This window comes from Arctopsyche grandis, chromosome 4 (genome assembly GCF_051622035.1).
Source record: "Arctopsyche grandis isolate Sample6627 chromosome 4, ASM5162203v2, whole genome shotgun sequence".
Lineage (NCBI taxonomy): Eukaryota > Metazoa > Arthropoda > Insecta > Trichoptera > Hydropsychidae > Arctopsyche > Arctopsyche grandis.
Genome location: NC_135358.1, coordinates 13961889 through 13981898, shown reverse-complemented (window position 1 = coordinate 13981898; position 20010 = coordinate 13961889). Strand labels below are relative to the sequence as shown.

At 31.2% G+C, this 20010-nt stretch overlaps 1 protein-coding gene across 2 annotated transcripts in view; it reads left to right on the top strand.

Moving 5' to 3' along the window:
• Positions 1-20010, top strand: part of LOC143910551 (muscle, skeletal receptor tyrosine protein kinase-like) — a 73014-nt gene that overhangs the window by 31808 nt on the left and 21196 nt on the right. For both annotated transcript variants that reach the window (XM_077429067.1, XM_077429066.1), the window contains one exon: positions 1964-2083. In XM_077429067.1, the coding sequence (XP_077285193.1) occupies positions 1972-2083 (112 nt within the window). In that variant the 5' untranslated portion in view covers positions 1964-1971. The remainder of the gene's footprint in view (positions 1-1963; positions 2084-20010) is intronic.

The following is a 20010-nucleotide window of genomic DNA, read 5'->3' as shown; positions in this document are numbered from 1 at the left end:
GTACATATGTATATACATATGTACATTTTGGTACCAATAGATGAAAATTTGTGATCGTGAGAAAATTTCGACCTTAAGATTTTGACTGATTCATACCGGATTAAATATGTATAGGTTGAGAAGAAAACTATACATACATATTTTCACTCTTTTATATTACGCAACAAAAACATTCGTGTAACTTTCTCGTAAGCTTTTTTTAACATTATTTTGAGTTGGGATTGAGTATTTAAAACCAAAATAAAATAAAAATAAACTAAATAATAAAATGTCACGACACTCTTTTAGCATACTTCAGATGGTTTAAGAAAGATGTCATAATCTTTATTAAAAAATTATGATGAAATAAATTATTACTCATGAAATAAAGACGCCATTTTCTTTTCGGTCATCGTTCAAAGTGCATAATATAATGTTATGTTACTCTGAGTATTAACTTTGAAAGTAAGTACATACATATGTAATACGCCGAATTGTCGACATTGAACATATTTTAAGTTAGAGTCGGATTTCATTACTCAATATTATGGACAATATCGCTTTTCGTGTTTATACATATGTCTTATATACAATGTATACCTGCATATGAATGCATATACATTGTGTATACCAAATTATCTTAATAAATATGTACATACGTATTTACATATTTACTCTGTGCGGTAAATATCGACTACGCATTATAAATTCAAATTACGCTTGCCTGTTTATGAATATATGTATATTTAATATTATTCAATCACCGAATCTAAATGTGTGATTATCGCTTGTGCAAAGCTCAGGAATGCTATTTCCCAGTACAGGATCGATTTGAATACCTCACAATACAAATGAATTTCCACAAGTCCCTCATCATACACCACCTATTATTCCCTCCATAATGATAGGTTTATTTGTCTTTCAATCTGTATAGTTCTATTGAAATTGAGCCGGAGATGTATTCGCATGGGATGAAGTTCGGTATGAAAGTATGTTTCTATATAATTCCATCATCAAACGTTATTACATATTTTGTTTTATTTTTACTCAAAAGTTTATGTAATTTATTAATAAAAATTGAACAATTAAAATGTATAACTTCCTTCTGAAATTAACCTTATTGACATAATTACTGTGAAACGTATAATGTATAATTAATTAAACTATAAATTAAAACTGCAAAATAAAATACAATGATTAAATATACATATGTTTGTATACATATTAAAATATTTTTTTTGTAAGCAAATGAAATTGAGAGATTATAATTGCAGATTATCAGATACACAGAATTATCACAAAAGCTGAATTACCCCAAAAGCTATCATAATTTGCTATTTATCATCATCGGTTTCAGCGGGAATATCACGAAGTTTTAAATATTTTTTTTACTGAAAACATATACAACGCGTAACATTTTTGAAATTCATTACTCCGGATTGACGATATACATGATACATTTTCATATTTCATCTACGATATATTATATAATATAATACAATTAACGAAAATTGGAATTTTTTTTTTGTATATTAAAAATATATGTATTTTATTGTACGGCTCTGTAACAATCTATCGAAACAATTTAGCAATAAATATTTTTATTTTTACATATTGTTTTTCCCACTTAAACGGGATATGATCATAATAAAATATCAAAATAAAACGAGCATTCATCGGAAAAAGTACACGCATAAACAACGATCAAAGGGATGAATATTCAATAACGATATAATGAAATTTAATATAAATATTATATTAAGATACCTAAAGTACGACTATAGTACTTTCATATTAGAATATATGTATAAGAATTTGTACTCCCGTGCCCATATTACGTTTCAGTTACCCAGTGTCAGGTAATGCTTATTATGTTTTCCACGTATAGCGACGAAAGAAATTGAAATGGAGTTTTGTTAAATTTATTCACATTTCATAATACGTGTAAGAAAGACTTTTTTCTCAAATAACGGTCTTGTTTCAGTTCCTAATATGCGAGTGGGGCGCACGAGGCGCCGGGAGACTGGCTCGGAGGCTGAAACCCCTGGAGAATTGGAAAACCACCCCGATGGACCGTCGACCTCTGAACCCCAACCTTCCACAGGTAATTAAAAAAAGTCGTTCCAACTTCACATGTGATATACGTTTATTTATTTTATGAATGAGGATACATATCTACATACATATGTACATATGTACGTATTATCGTTAGCCATTACATAAAAATGTATCACCTTCAAAATCGGTGTATTTATGCATGTATGGTACATAAATCTGAGATTATCTCTCGTATGGCAATATGTAATAATAATTACATATACTGTTCAATTTAGAAAGAATAACGCTTTATAACAATAACAACTAATTGACCGGGTGACTGACAGTCAGTCCGCAGTATGGCTGAAAATATAATATATGAAATTTTGTATGAAGTCCTGTAAGTGGCCGTAATAATCGAAACTACATATTATTAACTTCAATGATAATATCGTGCGTGCACTTTTGGTCAGATGGACACTTGCCGATGCGCGTTAGGCTGACGGACGCTTGGCCAAACGGACATTAGGCCGATGGACTTTTGACCAAACTGTCATTTGGCTGAATGGAAATTAGGCCGACAGACGTTTGACCAATTGAAAAAAAAAGTTGTGGATGGCGAATGGCTGTGAATGATGACGATGAAAAAGGAATGAATAAAATAAAAATAAAATATTATTGCAAATCTTTTTTTTTTAATTAAATCTAATGGCTTTGTTAAAAATAAAAACGCAATTTTTTTAATATAAAACGATAAAAATTAATAATTGTGTATCGAAATTATTCAAAGCTCACCAAAAAGAGATACATATGTATGTACATTATTCAGAAATCACTTAAAATTGATATTTTTGATAAATTTAAGCAATAAATTAAGAATTTCATTCGAACAAATGTCCGTCGGCCTAGTTGTATTTTTGAACATTGCGAGTGAATTCACTTCGTCCCTGATAATTTTTTTATGAATAAAATTTACATTACTAATTTCACCTAGTTTGAGTTCATCTTATTCCTACGTAGTTCATAATTTTGAAATCAATCGTGTGGGATTTTGATTTATTCATATTATGTATGTACGACGTCGGTCTCCGTGATTTGACAGAATGTTAAATTACAGAAAACGCAAATATCAGAATGCAAAGATAGAAAATCGAAAGATCTTAAGTCGAAAGATCAAAAAAAAATTGTGCATGGTAAACGGTACATACTTACGTACATACTCACTTAATTTGCGCGAGCAGGATACAACAGGAACAAGAGGAACATGCTTTTCCTCCCGTGTTAATGTGCGCGCGCAGAATACGGGAGGAAAAGCATGTTCCTGTTGTATCCTGCTGGCGCAAATTAAGTGAGTATGTACCGTTTACCATGCACCATTTTTTTTTGATCTTTCGACTTAAGATCTTTCGATTTTCGATCTTTGCCTTCCGATATTTGCGTTTTCTGTAATTTAACATTCTGTCAAGTCACGTAGACCCGTACGACGTAGCTTCTAAATTTAGATTTTCATTTTTAATTGAATATTTTTAGCGAATTTTTTTGTCTGTTGTCAGAAATTAAGTCATTTAAAATCAATGTTCAGGGGGAAATCCTTCAATTGGGTGAAAAAATATGCTACAAAATGAAAGGAGTAAATAAATTCGTATTGTCATACATATGTAAAGACGGAACTGCGGCTGTGGAACTCTTATTTGATTGCTTATTGTGAACCATTTCCTTGAAAATGAAATGGTCGCTACATATGATTTCATCTCAACAGAAATTTGATGGAATTTATTTACTTTACATAACGGATTTCACATTTTGGAGAAATAATAAATTTGAAATTGGCATGAAATGTATAAACGAAGAGCCAATATATGTATATCGGGAACTGGAATTACCAATATATATATATATATATATATATATATATATATATATATATATATATATATATATATATATATATATATATATATATATATATATATATATATATATATATGTATATATGTAAAATCATCATCATCATCATCATCATTTACAGCCACTCGCCATCCACTGCTGGATGAAGGCCTCTCCAACACGCTTCCACCCGTCTCTGTTTTGCGCAACACTCATCCATCTCACCCCGCACATTTTCCTAATTTCGTTCACCCATCTTCCTTGCGGTCTTCCTTTTACCCTTTTGCATTCTCTCGGGTACCATTCAAGCAATTCTTTTGTCCACCTTTCGTCCATCCTCCTAGCTACGTGACCCGCCCATTGCCATTTCAATCTCTTCACTCTATCCACTATGTCCACTACTCTTGTCATACTTCTCACCCACGTGTTCCGCTTTCTGTCTTTTCTCGTTATGCCAAGCATACAGCGCTCCATACTTCTTTGAGTGCATTGGATTTTATGTAGCATCTTGGTGTTCAGTGTCCAAGTTTCACATCCATACGTCATCACTGGCAAAACGCATTGATCAAAGATCTTTTTCTTCAGGCAGAGTGGCATTTTTGATTTAAAAACAGCATTCATCCGTCCAAATGCACTCCATCCTAATTTCATACGTCTCTTTATCTCTTCATGTTTATTACCAGACATGTCAATTATTTGACCTAAATATAAATAATTATTTACTACTTCTACTGGTTTATCATCTAATGGGATGCTATCAGGCATGCAATACCTATTGAACATTAGTTTGGTCTTATCTACGTTAATTTTTAATCCTACTTTTCTACTTTCCCTGTCCAGCTGTGTTAGTCTGTTAAGTAGGTCAGCTGAATCACGAGCTATTAAAACTATATCGTCTGCAAACCGAAGGTGACACAAGAAGCGACCGTTGATGCTTACTCCGGCTTTGTCCCATTCCAAGTTCCTGAAAACTCCCTCAAGCACCGCATTGAATAACTTGGGCGAGATTGTATCTCCTTGTCTTACTCCTTTTCTTATGCTAAATCTATCTGTACCTGAAAAAATTTTAACCGAAGCTGTGGCATTCTTATATATTGCAGCTAACAGCCCCACATAGGGTTCCGGTACTCCCTGTGTTTGTAGAGCGTTAAGTACTGCATTGTGGCTCACTGTATCGAAGGCTTTCTCATAATCGACGAAACCTAGGCACAATGGCCGTTGATATTCGTTGGCGCGTTCGATTAGTTCGCCAACTACTTGGAGGTGGTCCATTGTACTGAAATTTGCCCTAAATCCTGCCTGTTCTATAGGTTGGTTCTCGTCGAGGATATTCTTCAGCCTTTCTGTAATAACCTTCGTGAAGAGCTTGTAGACCGCTGAAAGTAAACTAATGGGTCGGTAGTTCTTGATATCGCTTTTATCACCTTTTTTGTGTATTAAGATGATAGTTGCGTTATTCCATCCTTCTGGTATAGCTTGGTTCTGGATGCATTTGCTGAAAAGCCTAGCTAAGATATTATTTAGGGGGGAGCCGCCACATTTTAGTAAGTCAATGGGAATATTATCTTCCCCTGGGGTTTTACCGTTTTTTGCAGTTTTTAGCGCGGCCTCTACTTCGCTAGGCAATACTGCAGGAACCCTTTGGCCGTGTGTCGGTTCCAGAGCTGGGAATTGGCCGTTGTCGTTCTCGTATAGTTTTGCATAGAACGTGTAAACTCTGTCTATGATTTCTTCTCTATTCCTAATTATTACTCCGCTCTCTGATCTGATTGCGATCATTTGGTTTTTGCCTAAGAAAAGATCCTGTTTGTACTTTTTCAGGCTACGGTTATTCTTAATGGTACTTTCTATTAACTTGCTGTTAAAATCCCTGACATCCCTGACTATTCTCTTTTTAATTTCCTTATTTACTAGATTGTATTCTTGCTTATTATTATCCCTATCTAAATTCCTTTTATGCTTAATTAGGTTTTTTGTTTCCGCTGAAATTTTGCTTAATTTAATCTGTTTCCTGAATCCACCTAATTTCTTACCTGTTGAGGTTAGAACCGAACTAATTACAGTGTTCAATTCCTCGATGTCTGCTTCTGGGTTTAATTTCCCGTATCGATTTCCAAGTTCGAGTTCGAATTCCTTTTTCCTAGACCTTAGTTGAGCGAAGTCTGGAGAGCTACTGCATCCGTTTATTAGTTTCCTACGTTCGCAATTTATATTAATGGCCATCTTGGCCCGGACTAATCTGTGATCGCTACCTATATCTACTTTACTTAAAACACTAACGTCTTTAACGGAGTGCAGGGTATTTGTTAGGATGAAATCTATTTCGTTTCTGTCTCCTTTAGGACTCTCCCAAGTCCACTTATTGTTTGCGTTTTTCCTGAAAAATGAATTAGTGATAAAGAGCCTGTTGTGTTCTGCGAATTCTATGAGGCGATCGCCTCTTTCGTTTCTTTGGCCGGTACCAAAATTACCTACTGCTCTTTCTGTGTTTGCCTTTTGTCCTATTTTTGCGTTAAAGTCGCCCATGATTATTTTAAAGTGGTGGCGGCTATTATCGTATGCGCCCTGTAGTTTTTCGTAGAAGTCTTCTATTTCCTCGTCTGGGTGGCTAGATGTGGGGGCGTACACTTGGAAGATTTGACAAGTGTACCTGCTCGAGATTCTTAATACAACATAGCATATACGTTCCGATATGTCGCTTATTTCTATAATATTTCTTTCTATTCTCTTATTGATAAGAAACCCTACTCCTCCTATTCTACCATTTGGTAGCCCTCTCCAGTAGAGACAGTTACCACTTTTTAGGATTATTTGGTTTTCCTGTTTTCGTCTTACTTCGCTAAGTCCTACTTAATCTCATTTGATACTTTCTAATTCATTCTCTAATGCAAGCACACTTCCTTCACTCGATAACGTTCTTACATTGTACGTGGCTAAATACAGGTTTCTATTAGCTAAGCTATCATCCATCGTCACTCTTACCTTTTTGGAGGCTTGGATATTATTTTTCTCGCATTTATCCAAGATGTGTTGAGGAAAAGGCGGTACTTGAGAGAGATTTCCATTCAAGGAGTGAGTTCTTACCGCCATAGACTCTTCTCTGTGGTCAGCTTTGTCTGATAGTCATCCTAGGTATCACTTGGATCACATATGAGTTATTACATGCCATATAACAGGGTTATTTTGTAAGTGAAAGTAGTTAGTTATGATAATAATAGATTAGCAATTGTTATACTACTTTTTTTTACAGATCTTTATCGTGAGACGCCTCTTTGGAGACAACGGATTTATATATGTGTGAGTGCGGTTTGCAATTTAATATTTTAATAATAAATTTAGTAAAGAATATAAAATTACACGAATTACTTTAATATAAATTAAATATGAAAACGAACTATTAGACAATTGGGAAACACCGTTTCTGTTTGCTATTATTCTATTAAGTAAAGTTCGTTAAAAAATTTTGTCTGAAAGCAATTATGTGGAAGATTTATTGCTTCTGTGGGACCGAATTTTGACTGACGAACAAGGACCCTTATTTTTTTTGTATTCAGGTAGGGAGATGTATCTCGTTCGTATACGCTTTTGTAACTGACACAAAATTAACACAAAATTTTACGAAATCACTGATATTAAAAAACGCTGTTAACGGCCGATCATCTGTTTATTTTTACACTTAAATTATACTAGGATGCAATTAGTAAAATAAGTGAGTAGATGGTTAGGTTTTGTAGTGATAGATGCGTGGGGAGTCCGAGTATTTCGAAATGCAAAGTGAGCGCGAGAGAAACGCGCGCGGACACGGTGACAGTCGGACTCGGACTCCATATATATATATATATATATATATATATATATATATATATATATATATATATATATATATATATACATATATATATATATATATATATATAGGATCCGGATGTGAAGGATTCCAAGCGAAACGCACAGATTAAGTCAGAACTATTTATTGTACATGATGTCTTCGGGCTCGTTCTCCAACAAGTGACCATAACAACACGCATCCGGTCTCAGTTTGACCAACCACACATACGGCTCGGCTAGTTTAAAAATCATTCCTCTATATATATATATATATATATATATATATATATATATATATATATATATATATATATATATATATATATATATATATATATATATATATATATATATATATATATATATATATATATATATATATATATATATATATATATATATATATAGAGGAATGATTTTTAAACTAGCCGAGCCGTATGTGTGGTTGGTCAAACTGAGACCGGATGCGTGTTGTTATGGTCACTTGTTGGAGAACGAGCCCGAAGACATCATGTACAATAAATAGTTCTGACTTAATCTGTGCGTTTCGCTTGGAATCCTTCACATCCGGATCCTATATATATATGTAGTAATAACAATAAAATGTCATTAATACACTCAAGAATATGCTTTATATTCTGAGATCAATTGTTCAAAGTTTGTCATCTTTTGAGTTTCTTTTACTACATTGGTCTTTCTTGTATTTGAAAATATGAATACCATATGTGAGTAGCTTACCATTAGTCAACTGTCAAAGATTATCAAAATATAATCAGCATACGAAATCAGTGACAATTTAGACGGGTGTAAAACGATTGCATCAATTGATCGGTCCCTGACGTGATGACTGCAAATAGCGCATTGAACGAGAGCGATCGATAAACGCAGGTCAGTTAACCGCGATAAATTCCATTTTATGGACTTTACCAATATCACTTATCTTTCTTTGCTTTAAATACTTTATTGCTAAATGTCTGCGAGAGGTGGTTGGGTCGTCGTAAATACATTTCGATTGCCAAAGCCATCGCTAACTTGCGCCTGCTATGCGGTATCCCAATTTATAAAGCGAAATATTTCAGGACTACTTCACATATCTTTACAATATCTAAGCTCCCAGCCAAAGACAGCTTCTCGAACTTTTCTTTTGTCCCGGATCTGTAATTAAACGGCATTGTTCTAAAAGTCAGCCCCTTTTATTCTTCTGTTCTGAAATTAGCAACAGCTCACATATATTTTACAGCTTGTATGTATTTTCGCTATGGTTTCAAATTTTAATATCTTTGTAAATATATGTATTTCTTTTATATAGATTCAGAATTTTCAGGCTCAATATTAAAATTATGAAATTTATTTTGAAATCTGTCGATTTCTAGCTACTCCGAAAAAAGCAAGCTTAAATTGAACGAAGTCAATCAATCAAAAACAAATTCAATGCCGTTTAAAGCAACGGATGGCTTTAACCTACATATATAGGCATTCTACAATAATTTATTTTCGAATAATTTATAAGTAAGTTGAGCCTATAGAAAAAATCCCTCAATTTTGTATGCGTATATTTAACACCTTCAATATCTGACTGGAATGTATGTACATACATACATATGTAAGCAGCGGTGTCACCTAATGGTTTCCATGGGTTTCCAGAAGCCCGTTGTTAAAAATCAAAAGTTTTCGGAAACCCGTTATTTAATCTAAAAATTCATATAACTTTTGTCAAAAATTATACAAATCGAATTTCATGCATTAGACGAAAAAAAAATGTAAATATATGTATATATATATATTTTAAAAATAATTGTATTGAAAAAAAATTCGGATACCCGTTGTTCCAAAATTGGGGTGACACCACTGTATGTAAGTATATTGCCTTTTTTCAGAGGTTTTGTCCTGTGCAAACAAAATGTTTCTCTTCTTTTTTCAATTGCATATTTAATTTCGTGATTGGCTTTTTCGTTAACGCCATAATCCTTATTCACGATAGACGAACGGTTTTGTAACAGCATAACAGATACTCAGTTGATTCGATCCAATTCCAGGCCACCTTCCTTTTACCGCATTCAATTATTCCGAAAACGGAACAATTGCTTCGTAATGTAGCCATCAGATAAAATTCAACAACATAAATTGAGGCACCGAAAAGAAGGAGAAAAAAAAGTTTTACTTTCAACAACGAGTCTGTCGACGTTTTGCGAGGAGTTGCCCAAAAGGAAAATCGTGACTCGACACCTCGTCGCGACCACCGGACGGGTCAAATTTACAAGTTCGTTTGACCTTTAGAATGTACATATAGGTAGATATTTATTCAAGGGGCTATCGCTCGAAATCGGATAAGAGATATTTTTGCCGTCGACCGACTGACAACTTCCTTCTTGATAAATTCTTGAAGTTGACCAAGAAAATTAAAAGCTGTCCAATCACTATTTTGGTATATGTATATATATGTATGTACATACATATATAGAAACATTTTGTGCATATTACGATCAATAATCTTCATATAATCTCTAAAAATAGTAAAATCCAGATTTAACGGCCTAATGCGGGTGAGAGGATCACCGTTAAATTGAAAGTCCATTAAATAATAAAATAAGTTTTCCTAACGCATTTTGTATTAAGGAAAATAAACGATTATGCGACAATAAATGAGATTCTGTAAATAGAAATCAATTGACAAATATTTTTTACGAAAATGTGTAACCTCAAAAACTCATATTTACTTACATACTCGTATATGTATGTACATACCAGTTGTGACCCGACGCTTCAGTTCGATATCGAGACTGTTTGTTGCTTTACGTAATCCTGCATTGAATTAACTATCAATTTTTGTTTGAACTTTGAAGTCTTCTATTTTTTTTAATACAATTAACTTCCTAAAATCACGAAAATGGGTGTAACAAACTTAAATTTCATTATCTGATCAGCTTTGGATTTCCATGTCCGTTAAATCCGTTAATTAGAGGTCTGTTAAATGTAGGTTTAATTCATGACCTATGTACATACATACATACATATGTAGTTATTAACAATAAGCATATTTTTCCATTATATTGCATAATATGCATATGTACATTAAAGTGTAAGTGATAAATCTGTATTGACGAAATTAGGATGATACCTTTACAGATGAATCTCTTTATAGAAATTGTCAAAAAACCAATTATGTAATTTCACATGTAAAATAAATGCGTACATACATATACATACGTTCGAGGATAAATGAGCAATATTTATACATATGTATGTATGTATGTGGAACGGAGAAACCTACATATGATATATGTACCTCTACATTAATTGTATATATGTATGTATTCGTACATTCAATAAATACTTACGTTCTCTCACTTGTTACATGGGGCGTTTCTATATACATACTATAATAATAATATAAGTATGTATGTATGTACATATGTATTTGTGAAAAAAGTGTGTTGAGTGAAAAAAAATACGATTATTCGCTGAAATTCAATTGCTTTGAGTGCGGCTACTAATCCAACAGATATATTGATATAGTAATTTATTTCGGATAAAGTATTACCTTACACATATATGTATATGTATAATTTGATCATAGATTCTTCATTTGTAACTCAGAGGTTCATCAATCTTCGAATGATGCCAAGCGCCTCACTCACAGTTACGACATAGAAAGTTTGCACAAAACGTAGAAATCTGTCTGTCTACAGGAAAATAAGGAATGCTAAGTTAGAAATAATGAATAATTACAGTCTAGAGAACTTCAAACGATGGTGCTAGCGATTTAATTTTAAAGCTTATTTTGACTAATTAACAGTCATTACTTTCAACTAGTGTAACCAATCTTCAGAGTTTGTCGCATGACTAAGTTTACTAATAGATTTTTTTTGTAAATATAGATTTTACCTCTGTATAGATTTTAAACTATTACACTAGTAAAACTATTAATATTAATTTAAACGATTTAAATAATTACCCTGTTCGACACGAAAAATGGTTCAGAGATGAAATATGATTTTTCTTGTAGACCTATACGAATCTGGTAATAAAAAATGTTGATTAGTTCGAGATTCGGAAATCTATGTGTTCTTTTAATCGCGCGATTTTTCTATATCTTGGTGTCGTTCGGAAGATGTTTCAAAATCTGACCATTTCCTATTCAAAATAAATATTGGAATCTACATATAGTCGGGTATTTTATCTTTAATTTGTCAAATCAAAAGTCAAATGTACGTATTTTCACTTGGGATTTTTTCCCACTGTTAATACTATTTTATATTGAGTTTTTTTCTATTGAAAAATGTTTATTGGGATAGTGTTCTGGCTACATTATTTTTTGTTTTCGTTTAAAAGGGTTAATTGGAAGTGTGCTGAATTGAATTAATAGGGATAATATATTAAATTGTCTTTATATGAGAATTAAATAAAATTCCACTTTCCAAAAATCATATTTCGTGTTATTATATAAATATCATTGTTTTGTTGAACGTACATACATGTTTTATTATAATATTTTAATAATATTCATATTTTGGATAGTAAAGTCTTATATAATTTGCACGTGTTTAACTTAAAAACATCAATATGTGCAGCACACGGCACGGGCACGTGACATTCGGGTTGATTTTGTTTACCGATTTACTTTTTAAAACGACTCTGAAACATTAATATTAATATTGCCTAGCGATTACGAATACACAAAAAAATGGTTTACGATTGTCAATTACAACTGTCAACCATTTTTTTTTGCTCTCTTGTTTTGTAGGACTAATCATGCAAATATATGTAGGTATGTGTAATTTTGCAGTACGTGTGGAATGAAATATAATGAAATGAAAAATAAATGATAACGTACTTCTCCCGCTTAATCTTAATAATATAAAGCTGGTGTCCAGTTTTTCTTCTCATGGTATTTGTATCAAAGCTTTATTGCAGATTTTTTATTTAAATAATCCTTTTAACCCTTTTTTCGGTTCTGAATATCCCGAATATACCTTATTTATGTAAACATTTATACATTGAGCACGTTGATTAAAATATTTACGTATGTATATATATAATATATATAATACATATATTGATAAAATACGTGTTGAGAATAATTGAAAACTTATTAATGCGTAAAAGGAATTCTCTTAATTTAATATTCAATGTTTGAAGTCTGAGGTTTGATTCAATTTTTACAAATTATATAAAGTTAATAATTGAAAAAATCTCGTTTCTCAACGTTGTTCGCATAATGTTAATTGATTTCGTAATTAAATTTAAATAAAAAAAAAATTTAATCAATCACAAAAAAATTTAAGGACATTCTCAAAGGAAATATGAATAATCATTCATTTCCTGTGTTTGAATTTTGTTTATTGCCTTGTTTCTCGGTCACTCGCAAAAGGTTATACAATGAACTGTGACCGATATCATTCTTAATTGCTTCCCAAACTGTCATAATTTTCCGCAGACTTAGTAAAATTTTTCGCAGAGTACTGAAACAAAATACGTGATTTTATTATATAAAACGATCTTTGTGAAAGTTTCACCCGTCAGTTATATGATTTAACGTGACGTGGTAATTGATACTTTTTACAAGGTTTTTATGATAATAGCAAACGAAAGTTTATATTTTCTTCTACTATTAGCTTGAAATTCAATATAAGTACATAATTTTTTTAATTATTTGGGGATTATAAATAAAAAAAACGTATTTACAATCAATTTAAAATAGCTGTGATACTTTTATGTCAGTATTTATAAGACGGTTTGAGAAACACGTTCGATATCAGATGCACGTAAACTTGTTCCATGCACAACAATGATACGCCATTCTGTACACAGAAAATGTATACACAAAATGAAATATAAAATACAATAATATTAAAGTAATATACATACATATGTACTTACTGTCATAACTCACAAGTAGTTTAACAATAATTCATTTGACATTTGACAAAATTACTGCCGATATTCCCATCGTTATTATAATACGAATATGTATATATGTTTTATTAAATATGTTATAATTGGAGTTGGGTTGCCTTCTACATAGTTTGGTATTGAGGTATTCAATTTTCTTATAATTATCTTACAATCATTCAATTATAAATTTCCTTTTGTTTTGAAATGAAATATTCAACGGCATTTATTCGAATTTTAAGCTTCTAAAAATAAAACACGTATAGCAAATAAGTGTGTCGTATGTACATACATATGTACATATGTACAAATGTATGTTCGTTGTGCTCGCTGGGGTCGCATCCAAAGATGACCTTTTACCCAGCACTCGCGATAAATTTATTATATTTTACTACAATTTAGGAATTTTCATTGAATTGTAAACTTAATTTCGTGTCTCTAAATGTATATTTGAATAAAATTGCATGTAAACATATGGAATATACAATACATTCAGGGCCGTAGGGTGGGGTGGGGAAGAGCGGGACAGATGACCGCGGGCGCATAATTGAGGGGAGTCACGAAAATTAATATTCCATACTATGTAAAATAATATGTTTAATTTTATTTCGAGAAGAAGTTATGTAGTAGCATGTTTGCCCCCGGCACAAACTACCCTATATACGGCTCTGTATACATGTGTGTATGTAAATATCATTTAAGGTTCATAATAAAAAAAATCGGATGTGAAGTATAAAATAAAAAATTCAATAATGAAACATACATATATGTACGTACATATGTACAAGCATGTTTACACGTACCGGCTATGAGAGCATTTTCGACATAAATTAAGCGTAAATGTAGGAAAACTTAAGACTTAAGTACTACTTCGGGTTGTCTGATTTTTTTATTACTTAAAATCACTATAAATATTATAAAAATAAAATATCAAGAAAATAGAAATAATAAAAAAGGTCAAAATAAAATAATGAAAAATTGTTTTAAAAAAAATTACTTCTTCCGGTTTACGAATACTAGCCAAAACCTTATCAACTCTAATTTAATACATAAAGAATAAAACATATAATTTAATACAAAATTTTCAGGTTGATTCGTTCAGTGGTTTGGAAAAAATCGCGTGTCACAATATTTTTGACTTTTCTAAGAGGAAAATATCCCACTTCCGGATTATGAAATGTAATTACTTTTTTTTATTTTCATCACATTGATACAATGACTATACTTGTATTTTTTAAATATGCAGACCACACATATAATATTTATAGGGTCGAAAAAAATAGTGGAAGAAAAATCGAACTAGAGTAAACTACCACTTCCGGTTGACTGGTGTTCATCAAATTTTATATATAACTTGATACTAAGCTTAAACTTATAGATATGAAATTTCATTTCAATATACTCAAATTTATTTTGAACATTTCATTCGATTTGAATATTCGCATATTATAAAGCATTTAGTTTAGATAAATTAAAAGACGATAACAATGAAAAATGAAAAAAATATATAATCCAAACTCGAACGAACATATGGATAATATTACGTATGTATATACATACTTATATTCTATTTTATAACCTTTTCCCAATATTTTAATTCTATAGTTTAATTATGCAATGTTCTACATATTTTGTCATGCCTTTATTCTTTACTTTTTAATTTGTTTTCCTTATATTTATCTTTTTCATTTTTGTAAAAATCTGTTATTGGACTCGGATGTTACATATATTATTTATTTACTATTTGTTTTTTTATACATATCTATGTACATCCTGTCTGTTGATTTTTCAATAAATAAAATAAAATAAAAAAATAAAAATACGTAATATAATAATTTCTATGTTTTACAAAGTTCACATGTTAGTCGGTTTTTAATGATATATAATTATTATACCATATTCTCAATTTTAACATTGTGTGTTTCCTTAACATACAAAACTATGTGCCTCGTCCCGAGTATAATTATTTTATATAATATATATTTAAGTATTATATATGCTTAAACTTGAGTTTAATTTGGTTTATTTATTATCATTTTAATTGTTCAGAATTTATATAAATACATGATTACGAAAATTTATCGATAGTAAAGTAAGGCTATGTATGTATGTAAGCTTTAACGCTGTGCACTGAAGAAAATATATATCCTTAACGTTATTATCCTGTTGTTAATAACATAAGACGACCTACGTGTTTGCAGAAGGTAATTTAATATTCTTATCTGTGCATACATAAACTTGTAATACAAAATTTCGTAATAAATTTCACGGTAACGGGAACGTCAACTATTCATTTTAAAAGGTTCGTAATCCTGTAAGATTCGTCATGTTTTATTTGTTAATAGCTATTTATATTTAAGCATCAAAATACTATTCCTTATCCATTTGTGAAATATCGATAAATTTGAAATTAAACGTAATTTTATTTCAAATATAATGGCACACATACAGAATAAAAATACAATGTAAGAGAAATAGAGCGAAAAAAATATATAAAAGAAAATATTTAAATTCCTATTAAAGTAAGCACCCCGTGGTAACATAATAAAAATAAAAAAATACAAAAACATGTAAGAGTAATAAATTACAAACTTTTCTACAATGAGACAAACTTATGTTCTTAAATGAGAAAGTCTATCTTTATAGGTTGACAAAAAACCAGCCTTTTGGATAAATGACTCAGAAAACGCTTCTGAATAGTCTCTAAGCGATCTATGTATATGACTTTGGTAGAAATGAGACCATATGACCGAAGCATACTGCACATTTCTGTTAACTAGACTATTGTATAGCAATATTAGAGTATGCGGATTCCGAAAGGGTCTCGCAACTCGACAAATTAATTCCAATAGTTTGGGATAACCCAACCCATAAGGTTTACTCTACACCATTTGAATATCGTATCAATCTGATACACTATTAATAGGATGGAGAATCTGGAGATAATCAGCGTAAAGTCAGCATTGACACTTAATAAATATATAAGTGGTCCAAGGTGAGAACCATGAGAAACTCCTGGTGGAATTAGTCTGGGGGTAGAAGAAAAGCTATTTATAGTAACTAATTGACTTCTCAAATTAATATAGGAAGTTAACCATCTAAGTATATTGCCATGAATTCCGAACTGGGACAATTTGTGAATTAGCAAACCGTGATTAACCTTGTCAAAGGCCTTTTGAATATCTGTATATATTACATCCACATGTGTTCAATTATTAAGACATGTGTATGTAAATTTTACTAATGAACTCAATGAGATTAGATACGGTTGATTTTTTTTTAACAATTACATATTGTTCTTGTACAATTTTAAGCACTACATGTGAATAAATATGATTGTATGATAAATATTAAAAAAAATAGCAAAAAAGGATAAGATACTTATTGGTCTATAATTATCACAACATGATTTGTCGCCAGACTAGAAAATATGCATAATGTGGGCTAGTTTCCATTTGGATGGAAATACACCAGCAGAAAAAGAATTGTTAAATATTATAAAGGTTCCACAAGTTCTAGATGACAAGTTTTGATCTAGTATGGAGATATGCCGTCAGTGGAGCTCCTTTATTTACATCTAAATTAATTAGAATATATGAGAATCATAAGAACTATTTATTCAGATAACATTTAATGAAAAATTCTATTACATGTTATACAGAATAAATTCGTGTTCGATTTAAATTCATCACTTGTGAGTTTATTTCGTTCGTTTTATGCTGCGTATGGACCAAACCAACGACGATTTTGGTCCAACGTTTTAACCAGCAGGATAAAACCAGTAGCGTACAAAATATCGAAATAAAAATTAAATTTAAAAATTGAAATTAAATATCAAAATTAAAACTATTACTATTATATTAAAATTAAATTCAAATATCAAAATAAAATTATAATCAATATATTAAAATTAAAATAAAATATTGAAAGTTAAAACAGAACATGCCCAATTTAAATAAATTTTCGAGATTGACCTAAAATTAGATCATCAACAATCACATACAGGTAATCCTCGACTTTTGTTTGTCGAAGATGTTTTGACTTACGAAGATACGCACTAAGATCGAAAAAAATCAAAGAATTATTATTTTTACTTCCCCGTAATGCGCAGTTACTGAGAATATATCATGTGTTAGTATGGGTGACCGAGCGATGGTCCCAGCCCGGTACGTTGTCGGTTTATCAAACGAAATTTTTTTAGTCTTCAATTGTTTCTCTCGTCGAAATAAATCAATTAATTAAATAATTTCAGAGGTAAATTTTATCGGATAATGTCTTCAATTGTATCTCTCGTCGAAATAAATAAAATAATTAAATCCATCTCAGAGGCAAAATTTATCGGATAATGTGTGATTATTATTTCGACGAGAGAAACAATTGAAGACATTATCCGATAAAATTACTTCCCCGTAATGCGCAGTTACTGAGAATATTAGTATGGGTGACCGAGCGATGGTCGCAATCCGGAGCGTTGTCGGTCTATCAATCGAATTTTTTATAGTCTTCAATCGACGAGAAAAACAACAATAATAATAATAGTTTTAATTTTGATATTTAATTTCAATTTTTAAATTTAATTTTTATTTCGATATTTTGTACGCTACTGTTTTTATCCTGCTGGTTAAAACGTTGGACCAAAATCGTCGTTGGTTTGGTCCGTACGCAGCTTTAGATATTACGAGATACATTAGAATTAAGATTGAACGTGTATATGTACATATATGTATGTAGATATGTATGTAAATACATACATACATACGTATTTTATCGTCGAATTTAGCGAACGTGAAATTTCAATTTGGCGTTGAATATAAATTGTGTTTTCCTCACCAGTATTATTTCCTCACCGAAGAAAATTTCCGAGTTTTCACATCAAATATTAAGTTTATATGTATGTATGTCAGGGTAAATACTTATACAGAGCATCCATATGTAGGTTCTCAAAGAGAGACCCACGCGATTCACCTTTATTGTTTCAAAATGAGTGGAAACAAAACTCTCAGTCGGAATTATAAAATACTTTGAACCTACAACTCTATTATTATTAGTGCTGTGCCCGTTGATATTTCAATGGGTAATTTCGGAAAAATAATTAATACATGCATTATAGTGAAGTTACATATATTTCTACATCAGGAATCGGAACTGAAACCAAAATAGGAACCGGAAACTGAAACTGAAAGATGAATCCGTTATCGGAACTGAAAAAATAATCCGGAACCGGAACTGAAATAGTAATCCGGAACCGGAACTGAAATACGATTCTGGAACCGGAATTGAAATAGGAATCGAGATCCGAAATTGAAAGAGGAATTCGGAACCGAAACGGAAATAGGAATCGAGATCCGAAACTGAAAACGTAATCCGGAACCGGAACTGTTATAGGAATCTGGAGCTGCAACTGAAATATCATCCGGAACCGGGACTGAAATAGGAACCGGAATCGAAATTGAAACCGAACCGGAACCGAAACTGGAATCAGAATCTGAATCGAATTCTAAATCGAAATCGATGCAATAACTCTTGATAATTCTAAATTTTGTTTTTTTTGAAATCTCTATACTTGTCGATGCAGTCACACATAAAAACATACATACATACATCCCGTCCATTTTTATATATATTTTTTTATTTTTTTTCCAAGCTTCTATTGTGTTTGTTTTTTAATTAATAAACGCCGATAATAGTGCGAAAAAAAAGGTAGTTATTTTTATTGTTGACTGCTCATTTAAAGAAATTTACGTAACTAATATAATGTTTTGCCAAAATTACATTTTACTTTTATAAATATATCCATGAAATTTTAATCAATTAGAAAATATAATAATAACATTTATGGGCGTTTCTCCACTTTGTTATGATTCGTCAATTCCGTAGTCGTTAAAGTTTGATTTCCAAACAGCTTATCGATAGAAAGTAGATTTGACACGATAATAATTAGATAAGTAAATTTCGGGCAGGTTTTTATGTATGTACTGTACCGGTCATTGAAATCCCGACATCTTCGATTTAACACTTTGTTTTTAAGAAATAGTTGGGGAAATAGTCTTTCTTATTTATTTTATGGTTCCTTTTTCATATATGTACATATGTGTTTTAATTTTTTAGAATAAATATTTCGAATTTATAGTAATTGATTTTTTTTATTGAATATATAAAACAATAATTTGCACGCTTGAGTTGGCGTGATTGAGTCGGGGCGCTTGGGTTCCGCGCGATAGAGTCGCTGCACTTAATTTTAAAAATAAAAAAACGAAGTATGTAGTGTGCATTTTATACTGTTTATATAACTGTTGCGTCTTAGGATTCAGGTTTCTCACTGAATGTTATTTTCAATGTGATCCAAAATCGTGAAAATTGAAAATTATTAAATGACTCGACACAAGA